Below are 27,564 nucleotides of genomic sequence, written 5' to 3' on the forward strand. Positions count from 1 at the left end.
AGAGCCCAGCTGGACCTCCAGCCTCCAGATGGTGAGAAGTCAAGTTTGCTGTGTAAGCCGCCTGCCTGTGACAATTGGGTACAGCCGCCGAGCAGACGTCTCGAGCAGACGAGCACTGCCTCTGCACAGACACATACCCTCTGCTCCCTTCACTGAAACGTGTACGAAGCACCTGGCGTGTGTCACGCCACCCTGTGTGCACGTACGTGTGCCGAGGACACACCCGACCCTGTGCCTCCCTACCCGCGTCCACTCACAGCCGGGCCACGCCTGGACGGAGCCTCCGTGCCGCCTCCCGGGGCTCTGCAGGCCCCACCGTGCACACGGTGTCTGCATGCCACGTGCTACATGTAAACACCGGCCAACCCTCCACGGTGCTGCGATGTCCCCCGTCCCACCTCCCCCCACGACCGCAGTTGCTCCAGACTCTAGGTTTTAGCCACTTTTGAATCCTGCCCTTTGCAAAGCCAGACCTCAGCTAGGCTGGGTGCCTAATAAATAGTGGGTCCTCCAAAAGGTGTCCTGAGTCAGTGGCTGAAGCAGAGGAAGAAGTGTCAGGCCAGTGGCTAAGCAAGCCCACGTCTCCGGGAAAAGGCGAGTCTTCCCGGGAAAGGGCTCTTTAAGGCGGTCGCCGGCCCCAGGGCGCCTCCTTAGTGCGGGCTGCCCCTGGCCCCTCCAGGCAGCACACACACCCACCCCGTTCCTGTCCCCGGAAAGCTCAGATCGGCTGTACGTGCTCACAGCACCTTCTATTCTTTCCCTTTAGAGCCAAGTTCAATACTCAAAGGAATTCTGCACTTGCCCTCACTCTTCCTCCACCCCGATGTTGTATTACAAAAGTTTCCAAACACACAGGAAAGTTGAAAGAAGTACGTGAGCCTGCACACACCCACCATCTGGGATCTTTGATTAATACACCGCAGTCTCCACCCCTCCACCCACCTGTCAGCCCACCTGCCTGCTGACGCATCTCCGGGTAAGTTCCAGACCTCGGTGCCCATCACCCCACACTGCAGCTTGCTCACCAGTCGCTGGAGTTCAGTGTTTGTTTCTAGCTTCTTTCTCGGGAAGGAGAGATAAAGTTCAGATTCGGCGAAAGGCACAGATCTTACGTGTACCGTTTGGTGAGTTTTGCCGATGGGCTGCATCTTTGTCACCCACACCCCTAACAGGACACAGAACGTGCCCACCTCCCCAGAGCGCCCCCAGGGCCCCTTCCCTGTCGGCGTTGCCCATGCTCCCAGAGGCCACCGTCCTCTGATATTGTTCACCATAGATGAGCTCGGCCTGGAATGTCACGCAAGTGGAATGGTTTGGTGTGAGGCTTCCAAAGGACCGCACAGATCAGCGGTTTGTTCCTGATTATTGCTGCATAGCATTCTGGTGTGTGAATGTACCACGGTTTGTTTCTCCTCTCCTGTTGAGGGCCACCTGGGCTCTTTCAAGCGTGGGTCTATTACGAATAAAACCGCTGTCAGCAGTCCTGCCCCAGCTTCTCATCTCGGGCGCGTGTAGGATTCTGTGTCTTGGACAGCAGGGGGTGTCCGCGAGCCAGCGGATGGAAACTCCAGATGGCTTCTCCAGGAGGAGAAAGCATCCCCCGTACAACCATCCCTCACGGGCGATCTCAGCGAGACAGTCGTTATACCGCATATTAATGAGTCTGTCAGGAGGACGGACCTCAGTTATCAAAAGCCGGTTCCAACGGGTGTGACTGGTGCCCAAGTGTGGAGGGGTCCTCGTGGTCCGGGGAGGCTGCCCAGGGGGACAGGACGAGGGGAGGAGGCGGGGGAGAGACGGATGAGGCCCCCTCAGCACTGGGGCCTCGCCTGCGGGCATCTTCCCCAGGGCCTGGCGTGGATATGCCCGCTGGTGTCCTCATGCCAGGCCCCGGGACGGGCATCCTTCCTGGTACGCTCTGCGACGGAAGTCCTCAGAGAGACGCTACAGGGCCACCAGTGCTGCCCCTCAGTGCCCCCGTGACCTCTGTATTTCTCACGCATCGTGTCCCGGGTGCGCTGTGTCTTCCCCGAGACGTGTCAAGGGCTAGAAGCCCCTGGAGACAGCTTCACCTGGACGAACAGAGTTAGGCTTGAGGCTTGAAGGAGTGAGACACAGCGTGGTGCAAAATCTCAGTGCAGCTTTCAGAGTCACCTGGAGTCTTGTTTCAGATGCCGATTCCTAGCCCCGTCCCCAAGCATCAGTAGGTCTGGGGTGGGCCCTGGGAATGTGCCACTCGATGGGTTTGTGCCACTGGGTTTGGAAGCCGCTGGTCTGGGCAGCTGGCGGGAGTGAGGCCGGGGGTGCAGTATCAGGGCCTGAGTGACCCTGTGACCTATAAGGTCCCTATGCTCTCCAGGGGCACAGGAGTGAGCGAGGAATGCCCCCTGGGCACCGGGACCCCCGTCTCCACAGAGACCAATCTGACCTGAGAAGATGGCCCGAAAGAGGCAGTGAGTGGCTTAGAGGTGAGTGTGCCGTTGGGGCAAACCTGGCAGCTTGTCCCAGCTCCCCAGGGCTAAAGGGTGCTGGTGCCTCGGGCAGGAGGGCGGGGCAGCCTCCAAGGTTGACTCCATCCCCTGTGGGCAGATGGCGTGTCCAGGGGTGAAGTGGAAAAGTCACAGGGGCTGGGGTGATTCTGCCCGTGGTCCAAGGCTAGAACGTACTTGTGGCTTCAAGTGCCCGACCTTGAGCTGAAGGACGTGGCCCTTGCCAGAGTTCTGGGCCAGCTGTGCAGGCGGCTGGGGGACCTGGCCCACCTCCCTCTGCCCACGTGTGCCTGGGCCCCTGGCTCAGACCCACACCCCCCTTCCCTGTCCTGGTCTCTCGTCCACACACGTGCCCTCTGGACCTGTCGCGTCCAGCGGCTGTCCTCCCGTCCAGCCTGCCGAATCCTAGTGGTCCCCAAGTCCGCGTCCAGCCTGCACTTGGGTGTGTGCTCCGAGACACGTCCAGCATCAGCAGCCCCAAGGGAAGCGCCCTGCCCACGCCCCTCCCGCTCAGCCGCTCCTCTGTATTCCAGACTTGGCAAACAGCACGCCCCGCCCACCCCGGTCACCTGAGTCAGCCCTGTCCCCTGCAACTTGGGCTCAGCATCTCCCGCTGAGCAATGTCCTCGTGGCCTTCTCTGTGCAGCCCCACCTGGGTCCCTCTGGCAAATTCCAGAAAGAGCCCCACTGTTCCCCGGGATGCAGGGACCAGGCTTGGCTAAGCAGGGCAGGGCTCTGGGGGCAATGTCTCAGTGCTTTGGGTGAGAGCTCTGCCACCCTGGGTGCAGCCAGGGGCTTCCAACTAGGGGCAGAGCCACTGCCTGGTGGCCGGGTTCTGCCTGCTATTCTGGGACCCACCCAGCTCTGGACCTTCAGTCCCTGGTCTGACGGATGCAGCCTGGACTTCCCCAGCCAGCGGTCCCCAGGCTTTTCAGACTGGTCACCTTAGCTGTACCACTGCCCCCATAGACCCTGTCTTTTTAGGGATAAGAACGTGTGGTGAGACCAGGCCTTGGAGCCTGGAAGGCCTGTTTTCAAATCCCAGCTCATCACCGGACCTCTCCGGGCCTCAGTCTCCTTGTAAAACCTCAGGCAGGGGGCGCCTTTGTCCCCCTCACCGCCGGCAAAGGGCAGTACCCCAGGCATCCCTCTCTCGTCAAGGGAGGGCTCAGCATTTCGCATCCACGTGATGGCCTGACCCGGCAGCTGCTCCCCACCCAGCGGTTCAGGGCGTTTGCGAGCGTCAGCTCAGCCCCTTAGAAGCCCCCCTAGTCCCCACAGTCTCTTTCCCTGGCCCCTGGTGTGCTGGGGAAGGGGGACACGGGGAGGGGGCCGGGGGCTGAGCTCCTGGACCTGGGCTCACGGTCTGAGCTGTGCCTGCTGGGCCTGAGGGCTGAGATGAGCTTCTCCCGCGGGCGGGGCCGCAGACATCGTGTGTTTGGTGTGTGGGCCCCTGGCCATCGTGCTTGTCATTACACAAGGCGCGGCCTGCCATCCCTCCCAGCTGGGGAGCAGCTGAGCTAGTGCTTCACGCAAAAGGGGCAAAAAATCAGCCCCGCCCGGCGCCCCCAGGATGGCCGTCCAGGCTCGGCAGGAGCACACCTCCCTCCGGAGCCTCTCCCTGTTTTGAACACTTCAGGCAAAGGCAGGCTCTTATCAAAGTGCAACCTCTCCTTGGAAAGGATCCCGTTCCTCCACCGCCACCTGGACGGGAGCTGGAGCGGACCAGACCGGGTGAGAGCGCACGGCGAGAGCGCACAGCTTACAGCTCTAAGCGATTCATCACGCCGGCCGCTCCTGAAAGCAGCCTGCCGCAGCCCGGCCATCGCGGGGCCCTCGTGGAAAAGCCCGCGTTTTACTGGAAGAGGACGGGAAACAGAGCCGTGCAATAGGAGCCCGGCTCTGCGTCCCAGGATAGCATGTCCGCGGGGACGCCCGAGTCCTAGAAGGTGAAGGAGAAGCCCTCCCTAAAGGTTCTGGCCCTCGCGGCCAGGGTCGTGCACTTCTCGGATGGCCACCCCCCAACCGGCAGCACCCAGGGCACTAGGGAGACAAATGACCTGCATATTCCGTGCCCAGGGCAGCTCTTCCGTGTCCCTGTGAGACCCCACCTGAGGCTTTTTAAAATCATTTCCGGGTCACGCAGAATGTCCTCCATCGGTCCTGGCCAGGGCCACCATCAGACCTCCTCCTCCCCCGTGACAGCCCCGACCTAAGGGGTCAGCGCAGAGGGGACACTGCCTGGGCTGGAGTCACACTGACTGCCCCTCGGGGCTCTGGGGACGCTGGGCCTCTCACCTGAGGTCCCTGGCGGTGGGGCCACGGCTGCTTGCTGCCCTTTCGGACGGTACCTCCAGCCTCCTGCTTGCCTTCCGGGGCCCTGCTGGCCAGACCTAGACAGCCCCAGCCCCCCTCCACCCCCCAGAGCCCACCTGGGCCTGGGGAACGGACACTTTGGCCTGCTGGCCACGGGCGTCTGCGTCCTCCTGATCTCATCCTCTATCCAGAGCTGGGTGGGTGGCACCACCCCAGCTCCTCCTCCCCGTGCAAGGACTGCACAGACGCTTGGGCCCTAGGGGCCCGGGGAACGGAGCAGTGCCCCCAGGGCCCCTTGGAGTGAGCGGTCACGAGCTGCAAATGAAACCAGTTTGCATGGCGTGTCCCCTTTTCCACTTTGCTGCTTGGATGCAGGCGTGGTGCCCTGTGTGTGGTGGGGGGGGAAGCAGGTGGGTGCTGTGCTGGGAGAGGGGACGGGGCCCTGAAGCCATTTGCAGGGATGACCAGGTGACCAGAGGAAGGAGGTGAAGGCAGTGCGGGGCCGTGAGGGTGGAGGTGAGCGGTCTGGGGTGGGGATGCTGAAACACAGACTAGAGAACCCGCCAGGACCGGCAGCGGTCACAGCTTGAGACGGAAACGGTCTTCATTGTCTCAGCCGGAATCCCGCTCCACGTGTGAGCTGGAGCGTCTTCTCACGTGTTCACTGGCCTTTTGAGTTTGTCGTTTGTGAGGGCCCATTCTTGTCCACTTACCGGTGGCTCGTCTGTAGTTTGCCGGGATTTACTGGGCCATTACACATTCCCACACTCATCCTTCGCCTGCCCTGTGGCTTGCAGGTGGCCCCTTCCCATCCGAATCACTTCATGTCCCCAGATTCCCTTTACTTCGGTAAACTGTACCCTCCTCTTATTTAAAAAAAAAAAAAAAGAGCAGTAATCCTCCCACCTGACTGCGTTGTTGTGAGGTCAGATGGCACCTTAAATGTCAAGGCTCAGAGCTTTGTGAGGCGCACAGTAAGGTGACAGAGGTTGTCATATCAATTTTTTCTTTTAAGGACATGCTGTATCTTTAAAATCATTAATAATGCCTTTTCAAATTTTCCTGCAAAATTAAACAATTTTCTTCGTATCTTGAACAATTCTTTTAAAGTCTATTCTTAGATATTTTGTTTGTTGCTCTTACGAATGTTTTCCACTTTCAAACTGCTAATCTGGAAGAAAGTAGTTGATTTTTCAGTGCTAACCTTACTACACACATTTTACTGATTCTTATTTGTTCAAAGACTCTCTCCCTTGGTTGTCTTCAACTTTCTAGGTAAACAACTTTATTATTCTTTGTTAATTCATTAATTTAATTAACAAATATTACCTGAACACCTGCCAAAAGTCAGGCCTGGTTCTAGGTGTTCATCGTACATTGGTGAACCCAAAAGACCAATGGAAGTTCCTGCCCTCATGGAACTTACGTGGGGTGGGGATGAGGGGGGGTCAACAGTGACCGTTTTGCATATTCCTTCTTGACATCTTAAAATGTTCAATTCTCAGGACTTCCCTGGCGGTCCAGTGGTTGAGACTCCATGCTTCCAATGCAAGGGTTGTGGGTTCGATTCCTGGTTGGGGAACTAAGATCCCACATGCCAGATTTTCATTTCTCCTTCCTGCCTTCCTGCATTGCCTCAGACCTCCAGACCAGAACGGTCACAGGTGCCCTGGCTCGTTACTGACTTCATGGAAATGCACTAGCATTTCACTGTTAGTACGATGATTGCTGTAGGTTTCAGGTGAGTCCCTTCATCAGGAAGACTTCTTAGTTGAAGTAGAGGAAACCAGCTCCAGCTGATGTCCGTGGAAAAGGGATTTTTCTGAAGGAATATTGGAGGGTGCACAGAATTGCTGGAAAGGCCCAAGGACTAGCCGTGAAGAATGGCAGGAACAAAGGGCAGCTACACAGCCAGCACAGCAGAAGTCAGACTGCACACCTGGTGCAGTTAGGAAACCGCTGGACGAAACAGAAACGCTTGTTCCGTTGCCAGGCGGCACCAGGCACTGGAGGCTGCCACTACCACAGGTACTGCAGGAAGTGGAGAGCTGCTCTTCCCCTACCCAGCTGTGAGGGAGGCTAAGGATGCGAGACCCAGTGTCTTAAGTTCCTATAAATGAAAAGTTGGGAATTCAGGCACTGAGCAGGGCTTCAGGAGTTGAGCAGCCAACAAAAATTATTAAATGTCTCCTACACATTAATTAATTGAGGACCTCCACCCCCTTCCCAGCTCACCAAGCTTGTCTTTGGTGTGTGTGTGTTGTCACGAATGCATACTGAATAATTATTTGCTTCTAAAATGATGATTATTCTTAATCTTTGATCTGTCAGGTATTTCATAAGATGATCAAGATATTTTTTCTTCTTTAATCTTTTTTTAAATATACTATTACACCATCCTTACATTCCCAGGAGAGACACTCCTTGTTGTAATGTATTAATCTTCTTTAGAACTCAATTTGCTATCATTCTACTCAGTACGTTTGCAGGTGTATTTCTTTTTTTTTAAATTAATTTATTTAATTTATTTATTTCTGTCTGTGTTGGGTCTTCGTTGCTGCATGCGGGCTTTCTCTAGTTACGGCCAGCGGGGGCTACTCTTTGTCGCTGTGCGCAGGCTTCTCATTGTGGTGGCTTCTCTTGTTGCAGAGCACGGGCTCTAGAGCGCAGGCTCAGTAGTTGTGGTGCACGGGCTTCGTTGCTCCGCGGCATGTGGGATCTTCCCAGACCAGGGCTCGAACCCGCGACCCCTGTGTTGGCAGGCGGATTCTTAACCACTGTGGCACCAGGGAAGTCCCAATACTGATGTATTATTATTAAAGTGCATGTTTTATTCTTATCTTCTTCGTGTTTACCTGAAATCCTTTTTCTGCCCCAGGAGGCGACCCTGGACACCACATTTCATTTAGTCTCGAGTCCCCCTTGGCTCCTCTTGGCTGCGACGGTTTCTCGGTGTTTCTGTATTTTTGATGACTTGACGATTGCAGGAGCGGGGAGCTTGTAGAATGTCCCTCTGCTGGGCATCGTCTGAGGTTTGTCTGGTGGCTGAACTGGCGTGGTGTGTTTTTAGAAGGAAGACATGGAGGAGGTGCCCTTCTCATCACGTCCTATCAGGGGTACGTACTCTCAACACGACGCATTTCTGCTGATGTTGACCTTGACCCCCGGCCGAGGTCGTGTCTGTCAGGTGTCTTCACTGTCCAGTGGCTCCTCCCCTGTCCACACTGTACTCTTTGGGGGGAAGTCACTCCGCACGGCCCACGCTTAGGGGGAGTCGTGCTACCCTCCTGGGGGCACGACATCTATGTCACTTACTCGGGATTTTTCTGTGTGGGAGATTTGTCTCTTTTCCCTCGTTTACTTGCTTATTCAATCATTTATCTACGTTAACACGGACGTGGGAATTTCATTCTTTGGGTGATAACCCACTGCTACGTCATTGCTCACAGAGCTCCATCCAGCTGGCCCCCGTGTCTTTTCAACACCCCCTTCTCACTATGGCTTCAGTGAATATTTTTAAATCAAAATAATATACACCCAGACAGAAAAATCAAAATCATACAGGTCACAAAATGAAGAGTGGAGATCTCTTATCTCACTCCTGAGAAGCAGCCATTTTTAACCACTTTTGCTTCCAGTTTTTCAGGTAATGACCAACATAGCTTTGAAAAATAGATGTGAATAACTCTTTTTTCAAGTTAGGACAGCATCTACTGACTCCCTCATGAAAAATAAGAGATTAGCTCACTTCCCTATCGATTTATCCCTAGTTTTGATATTGGAACTAAACATGTTTTCTATTTAGGTCTTTTTAAAAATAATATACTTAAGTATCTATTTCTGGTTCTATAAACTTTAGATAGCACCTCCTGGTGGCTGCTCCCCTAGACGGCAAAACAGAGCCTCAACGTTGCCCTTCTCCTCGGGCCCCTAGTCTCCCCACCTTGTCAGGGCGCATGAGTGGGGAGACCTGCCCTGTCCACCTCCTGCTCCCCCTCTCCACCAATGCCAGCACGAAAAGGGCTTCTGTTAATATCGTCAGCAGGGTGGTCTCAAGCTGGGGTGCACCTGGGTACACAGGAAGACTTTTCAAGGAGGGAGAGGCAGGATAGTTTGAAATAACTTGTCCTAAAATTTTCCTAAAATTGATCTGCCTGTGAACAGTTTCTCCCCACCCCCTTCCACCATCACCTCCTCCTACTCGCATCCCTTCAATGCTGTGGAGCTTGCTCCGGGCTGTGCAAACCATTACGTTTACAGTGATGCTGTCAAAAGGCTAGGCCTCAGGCCTCTCTCGCGTGGGGTTCTCTGAGTGCTGGAACTTGCTGGGAGTTGTAGCACGGGGAGGGAAAACCAGGTGCAGTAAGAAACATTTCCATTTAAACACTTTCAGGTAATTGCCTATAGACACTTCAGAGGACTTGGAAAATCTGTAAGTTTCAGTGAGTTTAGCAGGTTGCAGGATGCGACAGTACCCAAAAATCCAGTATGTTTCTATATGTTATCAGTGAGCAACCAAATGAAATATAACCATAGTAATCACAATAACATAAAAATATGAACACTTCGGGATACATCTGACAAAAGATGTGCAAGCCCTGTACACCAAAAACTACAAGATATTCCTGAGAAAAATCAAAGAAGACCTAAATAACAGAGAAACACACGGTGTTCATGGGCTGGAAGGCTCCATGTGGGCAGCTTCCCGGGTGAGGGGGACCGAGGCGCTGGGAGAGGCACCAAGGCAGAGGTGCATTGTCCGGGGGGCTTTGCAGTTTGTCCTCTGCGGGGACGCTGCTTGCTGTTTTCCCCGGCTGTACCCACTAGCGCAGGGCTGCGACAGGGCGCCATTTGGTAAATGCGCGTTGACCAAGTGAGAATGAGGGTCCGGCTGAAAGGAAGGCCAGCGCTTCCACATCCAGAGAGAAAGCTGAGAAGACCAGCGCCTCTCCCAGGAGCAGCCTCATCCAGAAAGGAAACCAAGACCCCAAACGTGCACAGCGGCGGCTCCGACTCAGAGCTGCTGAGCGACGAGCCCCACGTGCGCGTGTCTGCAGAGACCCAGGGCGGGCGGGGGAGAGGAGGGGAGGGAAGGGGAGGGGAGGGAAGGGGAGGGGAGGGGCCCCCCGGGGGAGGGGCTCAGGTGGGCCCACGGAGGCGGGGCCCGGGGGGGGGCGGCCCACTAGAAGTGGTGATTGGTTGGGGGACCGAACGTTGGTCATATTTGGCTTCCTCTGGTTGGTCCTGAGTGGGAGGCACGGGCAGGAATCGGGGCAGCTGTCAGTCAGCGACCAAGTCCTGGCCGCTTGGGCTGATTGTCCCAGGGGCTGATGTGTGGCTTGCTGGACCAGCTGCTAGAGATACTGTCTGACTTCCTGCCGGTCCAATTTACAGCAGGTGGTCTCTGCACTGCAGGTGCGGGGCGGCCTCGCCGCCGGCCGCAGGGTGCGGGTCACAGCCCCGGGCCCGACTCTACACGCAGCCCCACTGTCAGCCCCCCGTCCCTTCCCCGGCCCTGTGTCTGAGGGGGCGCAGTCAGGCCTCAGGCAGCGTCGCGGAGACGACTCACCCCGCCGGGCCCCGCCTCCCGCCCTCCTGTTTCCAGGCGGTGCCGGCACGTCCCGCGCGCACCTGCTAGACGCCCGCGCCCCGCCCCCGCCCGGCTGCGCACGCGCGGCCCCCTCCTCGCGTCCCGACCCGTGCACGCGTCGCACGCGCGGCACGCGCCGCGCGCCCTCGCAGGCCCCGCCCCACGGCCAGTGGGCGGTGCCGCCGCTTATCCGCGGAGCTCCGGCCGCCAGCGTCAGTCATTCGGAGCCGCGGGCCGACCGCGCTCTAGCTGCTGCGCCGCTCCCGCTCCCTCTCCCTCCTGGAGCGCCCGCCGACCCCCAACCCCGACCCGCCGGCCGCAGCGCCCTCGCCCTGCCGCCATGTCGCAGAGCGAGACCCCCGGGCTGCAGGAGGAGAGCCTGCACGGTGAACGGGGGCCGGGGGCCGGCCTGGGTGTGGGGGGCCTGCGGGGGAAAGGCGCCCGGCCTGCAGAGGAGGGGCCTGCGGAGGGACCCCCGTCTCCGGGTCGGGTCGACCGAGGCGCCGACGGCGTCCCAAGCCCGCGCGGTGCCTGGTCTTCCGAGGTGCAGCCCGGTGCTGGTTTCGGTGCCGCTACCGGCGAGCAGGCGCCCAGACTTGCGGTTGGCCTCGTGGACTCGGGTTGTGAGCCGTCCGCGGCTCGGTCTGGAGTGGCTGGGGAGGACGGGGTCCCGGGATTCGGGGCGAGTCGCCGTGAGAGGGAGAGCCCTGAAAACGCTGGGCCGGGGGCGCGGCCGGCCTTTCCTTAGTTACGTTCGCTCGTCCGGGTGTCGTTCAGAGCCCAGCTCGGGGTTGACCTGCGGGGGGGGAGCACGAGGCCCCGTGGCCGCGGTGCATACACCCCGCCCCCTCCCGGGAAGCCGGGGCCGGTGGCGGCCTTGACCCACCCGGCTCTGGCCCCGCGGGGCCGCCCCCGGGCCGCCGCCTCCGGCCCGGGTGAGGAGCCCGAGGCCCACGGGTTGGAGGAGGGGCCGGGCGCCGACCTTTATTCTCTGAAGCAAGAGTTCAGGCGGCGGCGGGAGCTCGTAAATAAGTTTTGGAGAGGGCCGTTGAAGCCTTAGAGAGTGAATTTTAAAGTTTCGTTAAGATTTAAAAATCTTTATACTGTCTGGATTTGAGCTACTAGTTTCTCGTATTCCTCAAAACAAGATTTCACTAGGCAAGACTTGGTCTACTGTGTTGTATAATTTAAAACTACAACCACAGCTTAAAAATCCTGCAATCGCTTAAATTTCGACAGTGACTGTTTTCTTTGAAACAGATTAAGGGATTGAATCTTTGTCTTACAAAAGACCCAAGGAGTGTTTTGTAAACTGTCTTTTAAAGTCAGCCCTGTTATCAAACTACTTAGTTTCTAACACGGCCTGTTTTATTAGTGGGTCAGATTTGTCGGGAAGAGTTCGGAGTGTCCTGAACGGCTCCATCTTCGGTCCTCGATTGGCAGACCAAACTGCTGAGTCATTGGCAGTGCAGAGTGCCAGCTCGTGGGTTAAAAGATTTTTCTGTTTTGTGTATTCTATAAAAAGACAGTTACACGCTGAGTGGAAAGTGTCGAGGATTCTCCGGGCTGCGCTCTCCGGGATACGTGCTGCGGGGCACTTGCTGCCCGGCCGCCCGGTGTGGGAGGAGTCACGTGGGGCCTCGGCCGCCCTGGGAAACTGAATCCGAGCAGGGATTGGTGGCTGGGGCGACACTTGTCCTCTGCTCTGTGTTGATTTGATTACCTCTTGTTTACCTCGTTAAGAACTGAGAGCCTTGGTAGCTGAGCCCGCAGACAGTGGTAAACCTTTTTCCCCTTTGCTTGTATCCTCGGACCAAATGTTTCCCCTGAGTTCACAGCGAAGTTGATGTTGCCTCTCGGCCCCCTGGTCCCTTCTAGTTAAAGCTGTTAACCAGCAGCAAGATGTCGTATATGTCTTTCTTGTTCTCAGGTAAACAACCCCTAATATGCAGGGAGAAGATGGAGTTTTGTGATACTGTGTCACAGCATCATGGGAGGGGATGTGAACCTTACTTCCCAGAAGACCCCCCCCAACCCCTGCTGTGCCGGGAGGGGGGGTTCAGTGCAGTAAGGTGCTCCTGGTTTACCCTGAGACAGCCCCTGCCCCTTCACGCACTGCTCTGTCTGCAGCCAGAGGGTTCCGCTGTCCTGGGCACCCACCGCGGCTGAAGGTATATGAAGAGGAAGAGAATTCGCAGTTTTTGTGTCATGCAGTTTGGAAGGGGTTTCAGGCATCTAGATCCTGGCCCAACCTCTACTTTTCACAGATGTTCACAGTGAGGCTCAGAGGTGACGTGAAAAACAGGGCAGGCAGGCGCGTCGGTGACAGAAGACATTAGGCAGAAGGATGGGTGCGATTTGCCAGCTCCTGTTAAGATCCAGGAACCTGAATGACTTACCTGCTTGACTTTATGTTCAAAATCACTTGTCAGTCGAGCCTCTCATTCCTGTCCCATCTAACTTGAGAAGCTTTTAAAAACAGTAATTTCTTAAATCCCACCTCTCCCAGGGAAGAAGCCCTCTGATGAGGGTGGTAGTTGCTCTGCCCCAGGGCTCTCCTCAGGGATTCCACCTTCTCATTAATCCCATAGTTGTGTAGGTCGTTCCCCTAGTAGTTTTCAACCCCGGCTGCCCGACATCACTGTTACGGCTTTTTCAAAGTAAATGTACCAGGGTTCCATTGCAGCATTCCCAATCAGGATTTTCAGGCCGCTGGGTTAGACTTCTGGAGAACGGGGGGAAAGCAGCACAGGTGGTCCTCCATAGCCAGGGCTGAGACCTGCTACCCCGGACTAGGGTGTGGAGCCTCTGCCAGCTGGGGCTGGAGGGGAGTGTTTGCCCTGGGATGTAGGAGGGCCTGGGGTCCCACAGTGGCGGCAGGAACTTTGAGAAGCTTTGCGCAGAATATTCAGGATGAACAGTGTGGGTGCTATATTAAAGTTACTTGATAGAGTAAGGGTTTCTTCCGTAGGTTGAAAAAGTACTGCTGTCGTTTTCTCTGTTTTCAAGCTGGGTAAATCAGAGACAGCTGGAATCTATTCCGCCACCCAACTAACCAAGCAGTGGCTCGGTGAACTACGGTTAACACTTCTGCATGTGTTCCTAGCTTGCACTCAGTTAACAGCAGTTGAGTTGAGCTGAATTAAATGGCACCTATGGCTTACCCAGTAAGTAGCTATGTGTTTGGGTAATTCCTATAGCCTCTCTAGGGCTCTAAGATGTGATAACATATTGAGTTACAAATCTTGGGGCCCACAAGTCATCAAAGTCAAAACATGGTCTTTATTTTCTCTGGGACCAAGGATCGTGGAGGTCACAGGAGATTTAAAAAAGAAAAAAAAATGGGTTAACTCTAAGGCTAGTCGGTTTTCTTTCTGTGATGATGTAATATTGGTAGCCTAGGCTTTCGGACCATCTCGTCTGCCTTGTTTGCGTGCCCTGTGTCTTGTTAGCGTAAATTACAGGTCTTTGTGGGCAGGGACCGGAATCGGGGTGCAGCTGGCCCGGGTCAGCAGCTTCCACACCTGGTTTTTTCCCTGAGGCCTAATTACACCAATTATCTGATAGGTTATTTGGGATTCTGAGGAAGTGTTATAAGGTTACCCTTCAGCAACCGGAATCCCGTCTTTCTTGCTTAGAAAGGTGAGTGATCTTAATTGCAGATGCAAGTAGATTAATGGCACACCTTGTCTTCATTTTCCAGGAAGCTGCCTTCCCTACCCAGTTGCTGCAGGTTAATAATAAAACTGTTGTCCTTTAGTAAATCATTTCTTAGAATACAGCTTTTGGACCCAAAGCTTTTGCTGTAGACACCCCAGAATGGGATTTTTTTCTGAAGGATGCTTGAGACTTTCTATGAGATGATTCTAAAAAGCATATATATTTGTCTCCATGGAGTTTTGAGTTGGCCCTTGTGGTATAATATACATACACCTGAAACTGAGAATGTTATATGTCCATTATATCTCAATTTGAAAAATATATTTCATCTTTGTCCCTGGTTCCTGACCCAGACAGAGCTCAGCTCTAAAAACCCTTGGAATTTCCTGAGAGATGTTGTTATTCATAAGGAGCCCCTTTGGAAAACACTTGAGTCTGCTAATGAGGTAACTCACGAGGCCCTGACAGCCTCAGGGTGGGGATGGGAAAGCGCACTGGAGCACGAGGGTGGGAACTCAGCACACACTACCCTCCGCCACCCGCCACCCACTGCCACCTGCCACCCGCCACCCGCCGGGAGGGGAGGGGTGGGGCTGCAGCCTGGGTTATAAAAAGCTTTGAAAAAGGCTGCTGAACCCACTGAGGGCCTGGGAGAGGGTATGGAAACTGTCCCTCTCCACTCCCGCCCCCCCGTACCCTGCCCTGTGCAGCTGGCTGTTCCTGAGCTGTAATCCTTCTGAGACTGGGGAAGTGTAAGCAAAGTATTTTCCCGAGTCCTGTGAGTTCTAGTGAATTATTGAAGAGGGAGGGGGTTGTCGGAACCCCTGAATTCTTGGTCTACCAGGCATTTGCGGCTGTCTGATGTGGGGAGTCTTGTGGGACTGAGATCTTTAACTTGTGGGATCTGACACTAACTCCAGGTAGTGTCAAAACTGAATTGTTGCACAGCCAGTCGGTGCTGGAAATTGCTTATTGGTGTAGGCCTCCCCCTGCCCCAATTTCATGTCAGAAGTGGTGTCAGAGAAGACATTGCACCTCAAACTCCATTTATGCCAGACACCGTTAAGTAAAAGTGATCTGGGCAGCCAGGCCCAGAACCTGACTTAGAACCGAGAAAAATGGAACTGTGCCCAGAGCAGGGCGCCGTGGTCCTGTCCCATGCCATGGGGGCCAGAGCTGCCGGGCCGGGTGTCACCTTGCTCCTGGCAAGGAAGGAGGGCTAGTGAAGGAACCGCACGCTGGAGCCTCTTATGGTTTGCTTCAGGGCTTTCCTAACCCCTGCGTAGCCACCAGAGCAGGTGGGAATAGGGTCCCCAGTCAAGACGGGCTGTCTCAGGAATGACACGGAGTCCTTGTAGCTTCTGCTGACCTGCAGAGGCTGAGTGGCCCTGGCTTTCTTCCAGGGAGCCCTGGGCTCCCAGACAGACCCTGGCCTGCCTTGTGCGGGCCAGGCCAACATGAAGTGACTTGAGAGGCTAAAGTGAGAAGCGTGTTAACATCTGAAAACTGGTGATCCTTTTGTTAGCAGCCAAGTGGGAGGCGGGACGTGGTAGAAACTGTATGTTTATGTTTTATTCCTGGACCCTTGATTTGCTGTCTTCTGACGAATGTGACCTATTCTGCAGCAAGCTGCTGTTGAGGGCAGGCCCGGGCTCTCAGGGGAGGGGGTGACGTGTAGGGGACGGGCCCGAACGGGTGGCGCTGTGTGGCGCCCCTGGGGCCCTGGTTTCAGCGCAGAGCAGCAGCTCTGGGTCACGGTTCCTGGAGCGGCCGTACAGTGACCGCCAGCCTCGGTCGGGGTTTTCAGTCTGGTCTGCCCTTGCGCTCCGCCTCCTGCACCCACCCTGGAGAGGCCTGGACCCACGACACGCAGCAGAGGAGCTGTCCTGGGCCCAGGAGGCCTGTGCGCGTGGCCAGCTTGGAAGCAGGGCGGGGCAGAGGGGACCGCAGAGGCAGTCTTGCCAGTGAACGGAGCCTGGCAGTGGAAGAGTGAATCGAAAGCAAGAACTTTTATGTTCGCCAGAAGGCTTGAGTGGAAAGGCTGTCTTTCCACAGCAAAAGTCACCTGCAACACATTCGAATGCAGAAAGGCTTGTGTCGGGAGTTCCTGGCGGTCCAGTGGTTAGGACTCGACGCTTTTACTGCTGGGGCCCTGGTTCAATCCCGCAAGTCTCGCAGCGCGGCCAAAAAAAGAAAGGCTTGTGTCTTGAATATCGAGCTAGATGGAGAAAGATGGACCGCTCCGTTGGAAAGAGGAGCAGATTTCAACAGCTACTTCAAAAAAGATGCTCTCCACATGGCCAGTAAGCAAGTGAAGAAATGTTCAACCTCAGTAGAAATCGGAGAAATGCAGACTAAACCATATAACCCACCACCACACACCCACAGAATAGCTATATTTAAAGACGGATGCCAAGTGTGAGGCAACAAAGATGCTCACATTGCTTCGGCTGCATCGGAAAGCAGTGGCGTTGCAATACATTAAACGTACGCCTAGAACTTTTCCACCCTGGAACCCCGCTCCTAGGTGTGGGTTCAGAAGTGAGAGCCTGGGGACGCCGTGAAACGCTGGAAGCCAGCCTTGGTCCACGGCACAGCAACGACAGGATGGGGCCCCCCCCCACCCCGGTCCAAGCCCCCAGGTGTTGCTTCAGGGCCCTGACCGCCTGCCTTGTCCGCACACCTGTGGGTGTCTCAGCCCCGCCGCGCAGAACGTGTACTTTCACCCTTCGGGACCTCTCTAGGGTTCACACCTGTCCTCCTGTGGGAATTGCCGAAGTTGATCTCACCTTCCAGCTCTTCCACCTGTCAACCCCCAAAACACACACAGCCGAGCGCGACGGCACCTCTTCCCCTGCCTGTACCCACCTGGACCTCGGCTGTGCCCGGACTGGGGACACCTCCCCTCACGGGTGCCCCTGGAGGGGCTCTCCCCGGTCACTCCCGATTCCGGAGCCCAGCACGGCTGGTGCAGCAGAGTGCCCGCCGGGTCAGCTGTTGGCCGCCTTGGTGAATTTATCTATCAAGTCAGCTCCCAAGTCGTGGGGCTGGAGAGACAAAGCTAAAACTTCGAATGCTGGCTCGTAGGATGTGGGGTGGTAGCTGCTTTGTGCTACATTTTGGTAAGCAGATGACCTTGGTGCTAAGGAGTTCTCTGTTTTGATGACATCTGGGTGGATACATAACATGTCAGTTTTCAGTTCAAGTTAAAGAATGCTGAGTTTACTTGCCGTAAAGACTTGGCTAGATGAACACTTGGGATGGTTTGCTTGCTCTGGTTCATCAGGTTTAGTTACCTTTGTTCTATTCATCTGATGTAAGATACAGAGCAGTAGTCGGTGATGAATCCTGTGGGACCTCAGGGTCAGAAGGTGGCGCTGGAATGTGTAAATAGGTTGTAAACCTTTCCTTAGTTTGTGAACCCCTAAGGCTCTTGCTGACACCCTTTGCTTTCTAAGAGCTGAGTGCAGGAGAGGGTCCTGGTCACCGGGACCCCACTGACTGAGCAGGGAGTCTGGGAGTGGCAGCAGGTGCACTGCCTTGGCTCCCAAGGGTCCCTGGGGAGGGTCACTGTAATGCAGGTGCCAGAGATGGGCCTCAAGGGCGTTGCAGCGTGATTCAAGGCGACGGTTCCTTGCGAGTCCCCGGCGCGTCTTGGAAATGGAGGGGTGAGCTCGTTATTTGTTAGGACCAGACTCCAGAGTGGGTGGAAAATTGCAACCATGTCCTTTTTTTATCCCCATCAGGCTCCTGGGTGGAATTACACTTTGGCAGTAATGGGAACGGGAGCAGTGTTCCAGACTCTGTTTCTATTTATAATGGCGACATGGAAAAAATCCTGCTGGATGCCCAGCACGAATCTGGACGGAGCAGCTCCAGGAGCTCCCACTGTGACAGGTGGGCGTAAGCGTGTGCATCGCAGCGCTGGCAGGCCAGGCAGGGCTGCAAACGCCTGCCTAGCCTCGGCCCAGCCCTCCCGAGACAGCGGGCCCTTTGCCTTCAGGTGGGAGGAAGCGACTGGGGCCTGCCTGTGTGGTGCTGGGCCCCTGCTTCTGCTTGTCGACTGCGGGGCATCAGAGCTCAGCTGCGGAGATGGAGGGACGCTTTGGCCCTGGTCTGGCCCCAGGTGCTGGCGGGAGCACTCGGGCCCGGAGGCTGGCCCCTGCCTGTGGGGTTTTGCTTCTCCTGGTGGAAAGAAGGTTAACATGTTGTGTTTTCCCCAAGCCCACCTCGCTCACAGACCCCACAAGATACTAACAGAGCTTCTGAGACAGACACACATAGTCTTGGAGAAAAGAACAGCTTCCAGGTAAGGTGTGCACGTGCACACATTTGCGATCTGTTTGTACAAAGTTCTGTGGAATGCAGCCCTCAGAAGCAGTGGGGGGGGGGGGCACGCCCCGCTTTTCACGCTGGACCGGAAGTGGCAGGGGCTTAGGTTGGGTAGGCCGTGCGGCCTGGGCGCCTCTGCCATCACACGCTGTCCGGGGAGACACTGGGAGTGGCCAGTGGGAGGGGAGCTGGGAGCCAGGCGGCGGGTCTGTCTGCTGGGCAGTGTGTGGGTGGGAGAGAGCCTGGGGCCCTATGTGCTGCTTCTCCGGTGGCCTCGGTTGGGCCGGGGCCAGTGCGGCCTTGCCAGATCCTTTCCGGTCGTGATGCCTGGGGAGTGTATTTTAGGAACCCGTGGGTCCCCGACTCGCTGTGAAAGCTGTCAGGAACCGTGGGCTCGGTCAGTACCACTTGGTCCCCCCCCCCGCCCGTGCTGGTCTCCCCTCAAGGCCCTCCCTCACCAAGGAAACCAGGAGTCCTTGGTGCTCAGGCTTCCTCAAGGGCGGCGCCCGGCCTGCCCCCAGACACGTGGGGTCCACCCCCAGCTTTGGTGCGCCCAGGCGTTTGGTTGGTTTTGGTACCGTGTTTTAGAGTATTTCCAAAATTTGAACTAATTTTTTTCCCCCCTGATTTTAAGGAGGAATTAGATGATCAGGTACAGAGTTTTTCAAATGTAGAGAAGTAGGGCAGAGCACCTATAATCCAACTCGGAAAGCTCTTTAATGAGGGTATTACGTACTTTACAAAATGTAGCTGCAATCAGGGGTGCACACAAGTGTTTGGTGTTTCTCTCCCGTTTAACTCGAAAGTGTGTGTCGCTTTCATTGCCCTGCAGTATCCTGCTTGCTTAGGCACATCCCTGTTTTGGGCCATTTTAGATGGTTTCCGTTTTCATCTCTGGACGTCTGTCCTCATTCGGCATCGCTTCCTTGGGGCAGTGTCTGCAGCTCTTCGAGTCTGAGTCGGGCCTTCAGCCCGGTGATGTGTGTGGAGGAGGGAGGAGAGCCGGGGGGTGCGGCCCTCGCCTCCCCCCTTGGCTGGGCTGCGAGCCCAGCTTGCTGGTCTGATGCTTGGGTGGGAGGTGAGATTTCTGCTGTGGGTGCAGTGGGCTGGCTTTTAACATCTGCTCTACCCCAGTCTGAGGAAGACTATATGGAGAGAAGGAAAGAAGTCGAAAGCATCTTGAAGAAAAACTCAGACTGGATTTGGGATTGGTCAAGCCGGCCGGAAAACGTCCCCCCGACCAAGTAAGTCTGTTTGCACTGGGGGCCTTCCTTGGCCCGGCTGGCCCGGCACGCCTGGCACGCCTCCGCTGACCAGCACTTCTCCCCCAGGGAGTTCCTCCTCTTCAAGCGCCCGAAGCGCGCGCCCACGCTCAGCATGCGGAACACGAGCGTCATGAAGAAAGGGGGCATCTTCTCTGCAGAGTTTCTCAAAGTTTTTCTGCCGTCTCTTCTGCTGTCCCATCTGCTGGCCATCGGGTTGGGGTAAGTGACTCCCCGTGTGGACGGCACAGCGTGGGGTCCTTCTAGGTCTTAGAAGCACGGGCGACGTGGGCGTGTGAAACAGAGCCCAGAGCCGTGAGCCGGGGCAGCGCTGCCCCGAGTGTCCGGCAGCAGAGGCTGCTTTCGCCCGCCTCTTTGACGCGCAGGGGCGCTCGTCTGGCTGCTTGACCTGGACCGCTGCACGCAGGTGCAGATCAGCCTCTCTCCTTGCGGGGTGGCTGCGGGGGGGCAGTGTCGGTAACTCGGGCTGCACGTGTCTGCTGGCGTCCACTCAGCAGTGAGAGAGAAGAGGGCGCCCGTTCTGACGACCGTGCGGAACACAGAGGGGCAGCCTGGGTCGTGGAGACACTGAGCCCGGACGGTGCTGAGGAGCGGAGCCCGAGGCCGCCCTCGGGGGCCCCTCCCCAGCCTCTGACCAGGTGGGCGGGGGGGTCTCACTGGTCCTGGGGCGGAGGGATGGGCTTCTGTGGCTGCAGCTGACTGGACATCTGGATCGTCAAGATGGCCTTCTGACGTGGGCTGGTGCCACCGCAGGCTCCGTGAACGCGGCAGAGGAGACGCCGGCCCGCCTGCTCGGGGAGGCGAGAGCAGAGTCCTCCCGAGCCCCAGCCCACGGTCCTGCCTGCCTGGGGAGAGGGCTCCCTGGCGGGGCCAGGCCCCCGGCCTCTCCCTCTCAGTTCTGCCTTCCCTCTCAGCACAGTGCTTTTCAGAGTCAGACTCTGCCAGTCTCACGCAGGGAGGTACTGATTTCTGGAGCTTTCTCCAGAACTAGCAGTCAGATGCTGTGGGGGCCTGCCGGGTTGAGGTTTAGGCCTTCATGTCAAGATGGATTTCTGCAGCCAGCCCCCAACAGGGGTGTCTGCCCTTCTCACCAGCCTCCAGAGTGGTCAGGATAATAAAATCCACGCCGCCAGTTGCTCTAAGGAAGCTCCCCGTGCTGGGCTGCAGGCTCCTGAAGACATCCTCCCCAGCCCCCTCTGCCCGGACAGCCCTCTGATGCCTACGCCCCTCAGTTCTGGGCTCCTGGGGGCGTGGGCTTCACTGCTCAGCAGGGGTCTTTGTGAGGTTGGTGCTGATAAACTTGGCGATATCACCTGTCCTGCAGGCGACTCTTTCTAGCAGCGTGTGGTCAGTTCAAAAAACAGTGACGGGAGTAAGAGCGTTTCAGGTTGGGTAGAATCCTCTCCTCTGTGCTTGAATTGAGTGTATCCACTGCAGGGCTGTTAGAGCACAACTGGATGCTTCTAAATTAGATGCTGAAATGTATACACACTGAGGAAGAATAAAACACAGGTTTTAACCGTGGGTATAAGAGAGCCAGTCCCCTTAACGTAAATATGCTGGGACCAGCGTCAGCTGCCCCTTCTCAGCTGTGCAAACCTGCCCGGGAGTTGCGAGACCACGTTAACTACCAATTCCTTTTTCTGTTAAGGATCTACATTGGAAGGCGCCTGACAACATCCACCAGCACGTTTTGATGAAGAATTGGCGTCCAGCTTTCTCCTGTAGTGGGGATGTGTGTTGTCCACAGCACAGCGTACAGAGGAGGCTGCCTTGGTCCTTGGGTGGCTGCACCACTTGTGTCATTTCTTCTGTAAATGCCACGTTCCTAACTCAGTAAAATAAAGACACTAAGACCATGCTCTCCCATAATCATACTTATGGGATAAAGTAATACGCCTGTCACTGATTAATATCTATTAATAATTTGGTGGTAATCTTTCTTCGGATATTATATTTAAGTATAAATAATTTTAACGTATCCATGATGTATGTAGTATTTTAACACATTATCTGCAACCTTGATTGAGTTAAACACTGTATTTTGAAAGAACGAATACCGTTGACATTAAAAGGACTACATGAGGGTTTATCCCGAATAAACACTGTGGCCTTACCCCCCGTTGTAGACCATATTTAAGTGGATGCATCCGTCTACTACAGACGCCGCTCAGCTCTCACTGTGCTGGTGGTTCTTTGTGACGTGACACGTAGGCTCCAGGCCGCAGCACGGGTGGGCCAGGTGGTCCCCACACCGGCACCTCGTGCAGCACAGGGAGTCCCGCTGAGGCTGTTGCCACCACCCTGGACAGCGCCCACCGGCTGATCAGCGTCTTCTCTCCTCTTGGGATTGCTAAATTTAGTCTGTTTGTGTTCAGTTTTTGTGTGCTCTTAGAATCAGCTTTATTCTAAGCTATTCTGTGTCTACTTTAAAAGCCTGGAAATAGATAAAAAAATGAATCTTTGCCAAATACTTGGTTATGGTATTTACATATGGTTTAAAACCAAACGTCACACAAGCTTTTTCATTAAACCAGGTGTATCCCCACTGCATGGTTTTTAAAGGCTGCCCCTTTGATATACTGTATAAATGCTGTTGTATTTGTTTCACTTTTCCAGACTAAATTCGGTTGTGTTAAATAAATGTAACATTCTAATTTTTAAAATCTTTGTTTGTATTTAAACAATTACCTTGGAGGTAGAGGCCTACAGTCCTTTCATTTGGAGACAGCTGATGGAATGGTATCAGATTCTTTATGTAATTTATCCCTAAAACGTTAAGCCTGCATCCCACTGACCCACTCTGGCCAAGGGGATGATTCCCTTTTAACAGCAAATGCTGGCGGCTCAAGTGTCACGAGCACACCAGGCTGCACTCGGGACCTTCCAGCAAGGCCACGTGTCCTCAGAGCCAGCACCCCTTGGACAGCTCTGTGAATCCGTCACTCAGGTGACCTGGCCCGTGACAAAGGCCTTTGTGCATTGAGACATACAAGGCATCCCCCAGGTCTGGGGAGTTCTAAGCTATTAAGTGTAATCTCTGCCACCCCCCCCCCCCCCACCGGCCCCTGCCTCGCTCCCTTCCTTCTCTGGAGCACCAATTTTAATTTATGATTGATTCCAATAGCTTTCGTCTGATTTCTTCACTTTTAAAAATCTGAGTTCTCTCTCGTCTTCTAGCTGGATCATAACTCTATTCCTTTCCTCCGTGTTACGTATCCTTCCTTCCATCCCCGCTCTGTCACTGACGCTCCCCAGGGCACAGGCCAAGCTGCCTGATGGTGGCCGGAAGTGCCTGCTGCAGCCGATCACAAGGTTTTCCCCTCTCACTGCAACATTACAGTGGACGTTTGATTCTTTTAAAATGTGTGACTATATATGTATTTTTGTTTTGATCTTTTGGGCAAGAGGATAGCAGAATGGTGACAGCCTTTCCACACACCCCTTATGTTAATGCAAATAACACCATCATTCATTTTATTCACGGAATAGCAAGTTTACAGAATATTTAATATCATCCAGACAATTTTGGATTAAAATAACACCGATCCTGGGGTCGAATCCATTCTCCCATAAACCAGAGCTCCTTGGAAAAGTGGGAATTCCAGGGCAGCATAAGGAACATTTGCGGTGCCAGGAGGTGAGGCCATGCTTGAGGTGAAGGACAGGGAGCCAACCTGAGGGACGTGCAGTGGCTCAAAGTGGGTCAGCCTGGTAACAGGTTCCTGGTGGTGATGGGCTGTCACCAGACCCGAGCAGGATCCCCAAGTCCACACTGAGGGAGACCAAGTAAGTGGGGGAAGGGACAGTTCTTCCCGACAGAATCCAATTAATAAACGGGACGAGGGAAAGAGTGACCGTCAGGCAGACAGCTGCTGACGTGGGCCCGGTGTCACTGCCTCCCCAGGAAATTACCGCCAAGGGAACCTAGGGTACCGTGGACCTCCTGACCCCAACATCTCTGTATTCTTGCCGAGATGTATAACTGTAGGTTAGTCATGAGAAAATATCAAGCCATCCCAAATTGGGGGAGGTTCTACAAAATAACTGTCTGAGGTCAAGGTCATGAGGAAATGAGGATCTGTTAGAGATTGAAAGATACGGAGCGGGCTCCCCTGGTGGTGCAGTGGTTAGGAATCCGCCGGCCAGTGCAGGGGACACAGGTTCGAGCCCTGGTCCGGGAAGATCCCACATGCCGCGAAGCAACTAAGCCAGTGCACCACAACTACTGAGCCTGCGCTCTAGAGCCCGCGAGCCACAACTACTGAAGCCTGCATGCCACAACTACTGAGCCTGCTCTCTAGAGCCCATGCTCCGCAACAAGAGAAGCCACCGCAATGAGAAACCCGCATGCAGCACCAAAGACCCAACACAGCCAAAAATAAATAAATAAATAAATTCAGAGATGCGGCAATGAAATGCATCGTGTATCCCGGGCGAGAAAAAGACAACTGGGAAAACAAACATGAAGGTTTGTGGATGAGCTACAAGTACTGTGGGGTGACTTCACCCGCTTTACGTGGTGTTAATTAAACCTGGGTGATGGGTGAAGGGCAGGCAGGAACTCTACAATTTTTGCAACTGATTTAAAATTATTTCCAAATAAAATGTTACAAAAGTAAGATAAACAGACAGTATCTTTTTACTCAGAGAGCATCCCTGGACCGGCAGGTCAGCATCCCCCAGGCGAACGAGGAATGCCCGCCCAGTCTGGCTCCTGCGTCCTCGTGGTGCTGGATGTTTCCTCCAAACTGTGTGGAGACAGCCAGGACCACCGTGCGGTGGAAAGAGCGAAATGCAGGTGTGTACACATTGCTACCTTGTGTGCAAAAACGGGGAGATGGGAATATGTCATGTTTGTGTTTGAGTTAAGAAAAAGTGTGGCCCAAGACAAGACTAACAAGAGTTATCAATACCACCAGGCTCAGAGGAAGGGGCAACACTTTGCTATAATCCTTTTAAAGATTTTTGAAATTTGTACAGGTGTTACCAGTTTAATACTTAAAGTAAGAAAAAACATTTATCAAAAAGAAAAGAAATAATAGTATTGGCAAGGATATGGAGAAAAGAGAACTCTCACACACCGTTGGTGGGAATGTAAATTGGTGCAGCCACTATGGAAAAGAGGATGGAGGTTCCTCCAAAAATTAAAAGTTGAACTGGCATGTGATCCAGCAATTTCACTTCTGGGTATTTATCCAAAGAATGAAAACACTACTTTGAAAAGATACATGCACACCAATGTTCATAGCAGCACTATTTACAATTGGCAGGATATGGAAACAACCCAAGTGTCCACTGGTGGGTGTATGGATAAAGAAGATGTGGTACATGTATGCAACAGAACATTACTCAGCAATAAAAAGAATGGAGTCTTGCCATTTCAGACAACGTGGATGGACCTTGAGGGTATTATGCTGTGAAGCAAGTCAAAGACAAATACCATATGATCTCACTTATATGTGGAATCTAGAAAAACAAAGCCAATCTTGTAGCTAGATTGGTGTTTGCCAGAGGCAGGTGTTGAGTGTGTGTGTGTGTGTTTATGTATATTTGTGTGTGCTTATGTGTGTTTGTGAGTGTCTGTGTATAAGGGGGGGGAGGGAGAGGGAGAGAGAAAGAAGGGGGATAAGAAGGTACAAACTTCCAGTTATGAAATAAGTCCTGGAGATGTACAGCACGGTGACTATAGTTAATAACTATCACATATTTGGAAGTTGCTAAGAGAGACCTTGAAAGTTCTCATCACAAGAAAAAAAACTTCCTGTGTGGTGACAGAAGTTATCTAGACTCACTGTGGTGGTCACTTCACAACATACACAAATACTGAATCATTATGTTGTACACCTTAAACTCATATAGTTGTGTCAGTTACACCTCAAAAAAGAAAACCAAAAACAACCTCACAACATTTCTCATAAGAAGTGTAGAGTTACACTGCATTCAGATAATTAGATTTTAGAAAACAAATTTTCCCTGAAAGTTAGTTCTTGGAATAACAAATTAGCTTCCCATCCTTACGGAACACACATTTTTTTTTTTTAATAAATATATTTATTTATTTAATTTTTGGCTGTGTTGGGTCCTCGTTGCTGTGCATGGGCTTTTAGTTGCGCCGAGCGGGGCTCCTCTTCGTTGCGGTGCGCAGGCTTCTTCTCATTGCAGTGGCTTCTCTTGTTGCAGAGCACGGGCTCCAGGCGCACGGGCTCAGGAGCTGTGCTCACAGGGTCTAGAGCGCAGGCTCAGTAGTTGTGGCACACGGGCTCAGCAGTTGTGGCTCGTGGGCTCTGGAGCGCAGGCTCAGTAGTTGTGGCGCACGGGCTTAGTTGCTCCGCGGCATGTGGGATCTTCCCGGACCAGGGCTTGAACCACCATGACCCCTGCATTGGCAGGAGGATTCTTAACCACTGCGCCACCAGGGAAGTCCCCGGAACACACATCTTTTAAAGATGTCCCAAGATATACAAAGATAATTTACTGCTAATAAACTCTGGGGCAAACAAGTGAATCGTCTCAGGACACACAGGAAACCCCAAAGGAACACGGAGCAGCCTGGTGAGGGTCGGCCTCCACAACCAGCACCACAGCAGCCGGGGTCCCGCCCGGAGCCCTGGCCTCGGCCAAGGTCCCGTGTCCTGCCTGGGGTGCCAGGGACCCTGTAGATGTGCCCAGGATGCAGACTCACCTGAGGTTCCGGTTGCGGGCGTCACCGTCCAGAGGGTGAGCAGGGAAATGGGACCAGCAAGTCCTCTCAGTTGCTCACCGGGCGCTGACGGGGTCGCAGGAGATCGTGGGCCCCAGCCCCAGCCCTCACTCTTCAGATGCGGGGCAGCTGAGGGAAACCTTCCCGGGACGGGCTCTGCGGGTCCTGGGGGGCGCAGAGGCGGGGGTCAGGCTGGGCCGCGGCTGTCGCCTTGGATGCTTCAGGACCCCCCACCCCCCCGGCCGGGACTCCTGTGATCTCAGCTGCCCGTCCCCCACCCCCCGTCCCGCCGCCGTGACTCTGCCCCTCGCGGGACTCAGCTGGTGGCGTGAAGGGAGGGGCTGCCAGACGAGAGGGGCGACAGCTGAGCAGAGACCCTGAGGTCTCCAATTCCCCCTTCCCCGTGATGTCAGGGCTGCCACGGTTCCTAAGAGATCAAGGTGGCACTCCAACCCCCTGCTCACAAGCTCTCCACCAAGGGCTCGGGTGGGACACGGACCCCGGTGACCCCGCGCTGTGGCGTGTCCATCCGCAAGAACCGCTGGGTTGGTTCTGGGGAGCCCGTGACGGGTGCCTGCCCGTGGCCCGCCCGGTACAGGAGGGCTGTCACCAGCCCCGTGGGCCGCACCGGTCAGGCCCCACCCGACCCCCCGCTGTCCCCACCCCATCCACACCCCCATGGAGAAGCCCTGGCGGGGTGGGCCCCATGCGGCGTCCCCTCCCTCCCTCTCCGGTCCCCCCAGCGCCTGCGGAAGCTTCTCCCGGCACAGCACCCAGTGGGCAGTTCCTGATGGGAGGACCGTCCCCCGCCGCCCCATCATGACCCCGGGGCAGCACCTGGTCTCAAGACTGGGACTCGGAGCGCGGAGCGCCGTCCTCCCCACGAGGGGCGCGGCCCGGCCCGGCCTGCCCCGGCTCGGTCTGCACACCCGCCTCTGCCCGCGGGCGCCGGACGCGCTCAGAAGAAAAAGCCTCAGCGCCAACCCTGGACCCCCTTTGACAAAAGCGTGCAGACAGTTCCTCCTCAGACGGCCACGCAGCACCAGAGCCCTGGGCTCGGCCCGCGGGGCCTGGACCCCACCACGCTGACCAGGGGACAGTCTGGGCCGGCTCCCGGCTGTGAGGCCACGGCTACTTAGCTCCACGGGGGAGGGAGTTTGCTGCTCATCCTGAGAACGCCCACGACTGGCG

General features: G+C 55.1%; 1 protein-coding gene across 1 annotated transcript; it reads left to right on the forward strand.

The window, feature by feature from the left end:
* The first annotated feature begins 10,596 nt into the window (after nucleotides 1–10,596).
* BNIP3 (BCL2 interacting protein 3) lies at nucleotides 10,597–22,336 on the forward strand. The gene is made up of 6 exons (XM_082424677.1): nucleotides 10,597–10,781; nucleotides 17,802–17,952; nucleotides 18,280–18,364; nucleotides 19,522–19,631; nucleotides 19,719–19,871; nucleotides 21,322–22,336. Exons 1-6 carry the CDS (start codon nucleotides 10,736–10,738, stop codon nucleotides 21,365–21,367), a joined length of 591 nt encoding a protein of 196 aa, XP_082280803.1. The 5' UTR covers nucleotides 10,597–10,735; the 3' UTR covers nucleotides 21,368–22,336.
* Nucleotides 22,337–27,564: the final 5,228 nt, after the last annotated feature.

Source organism: Balaenoptera physalus (genome assembly GCF_965194825.1).
Source record: "Balaenoptera physalus genome assembly, chromosome: 14".
NCBI lineage: Eukaryota > Metazoa > Chordata > Mammalia > Artiodactyla > Balaenopteridae > Balaenoptera > Balaenoptera physalus.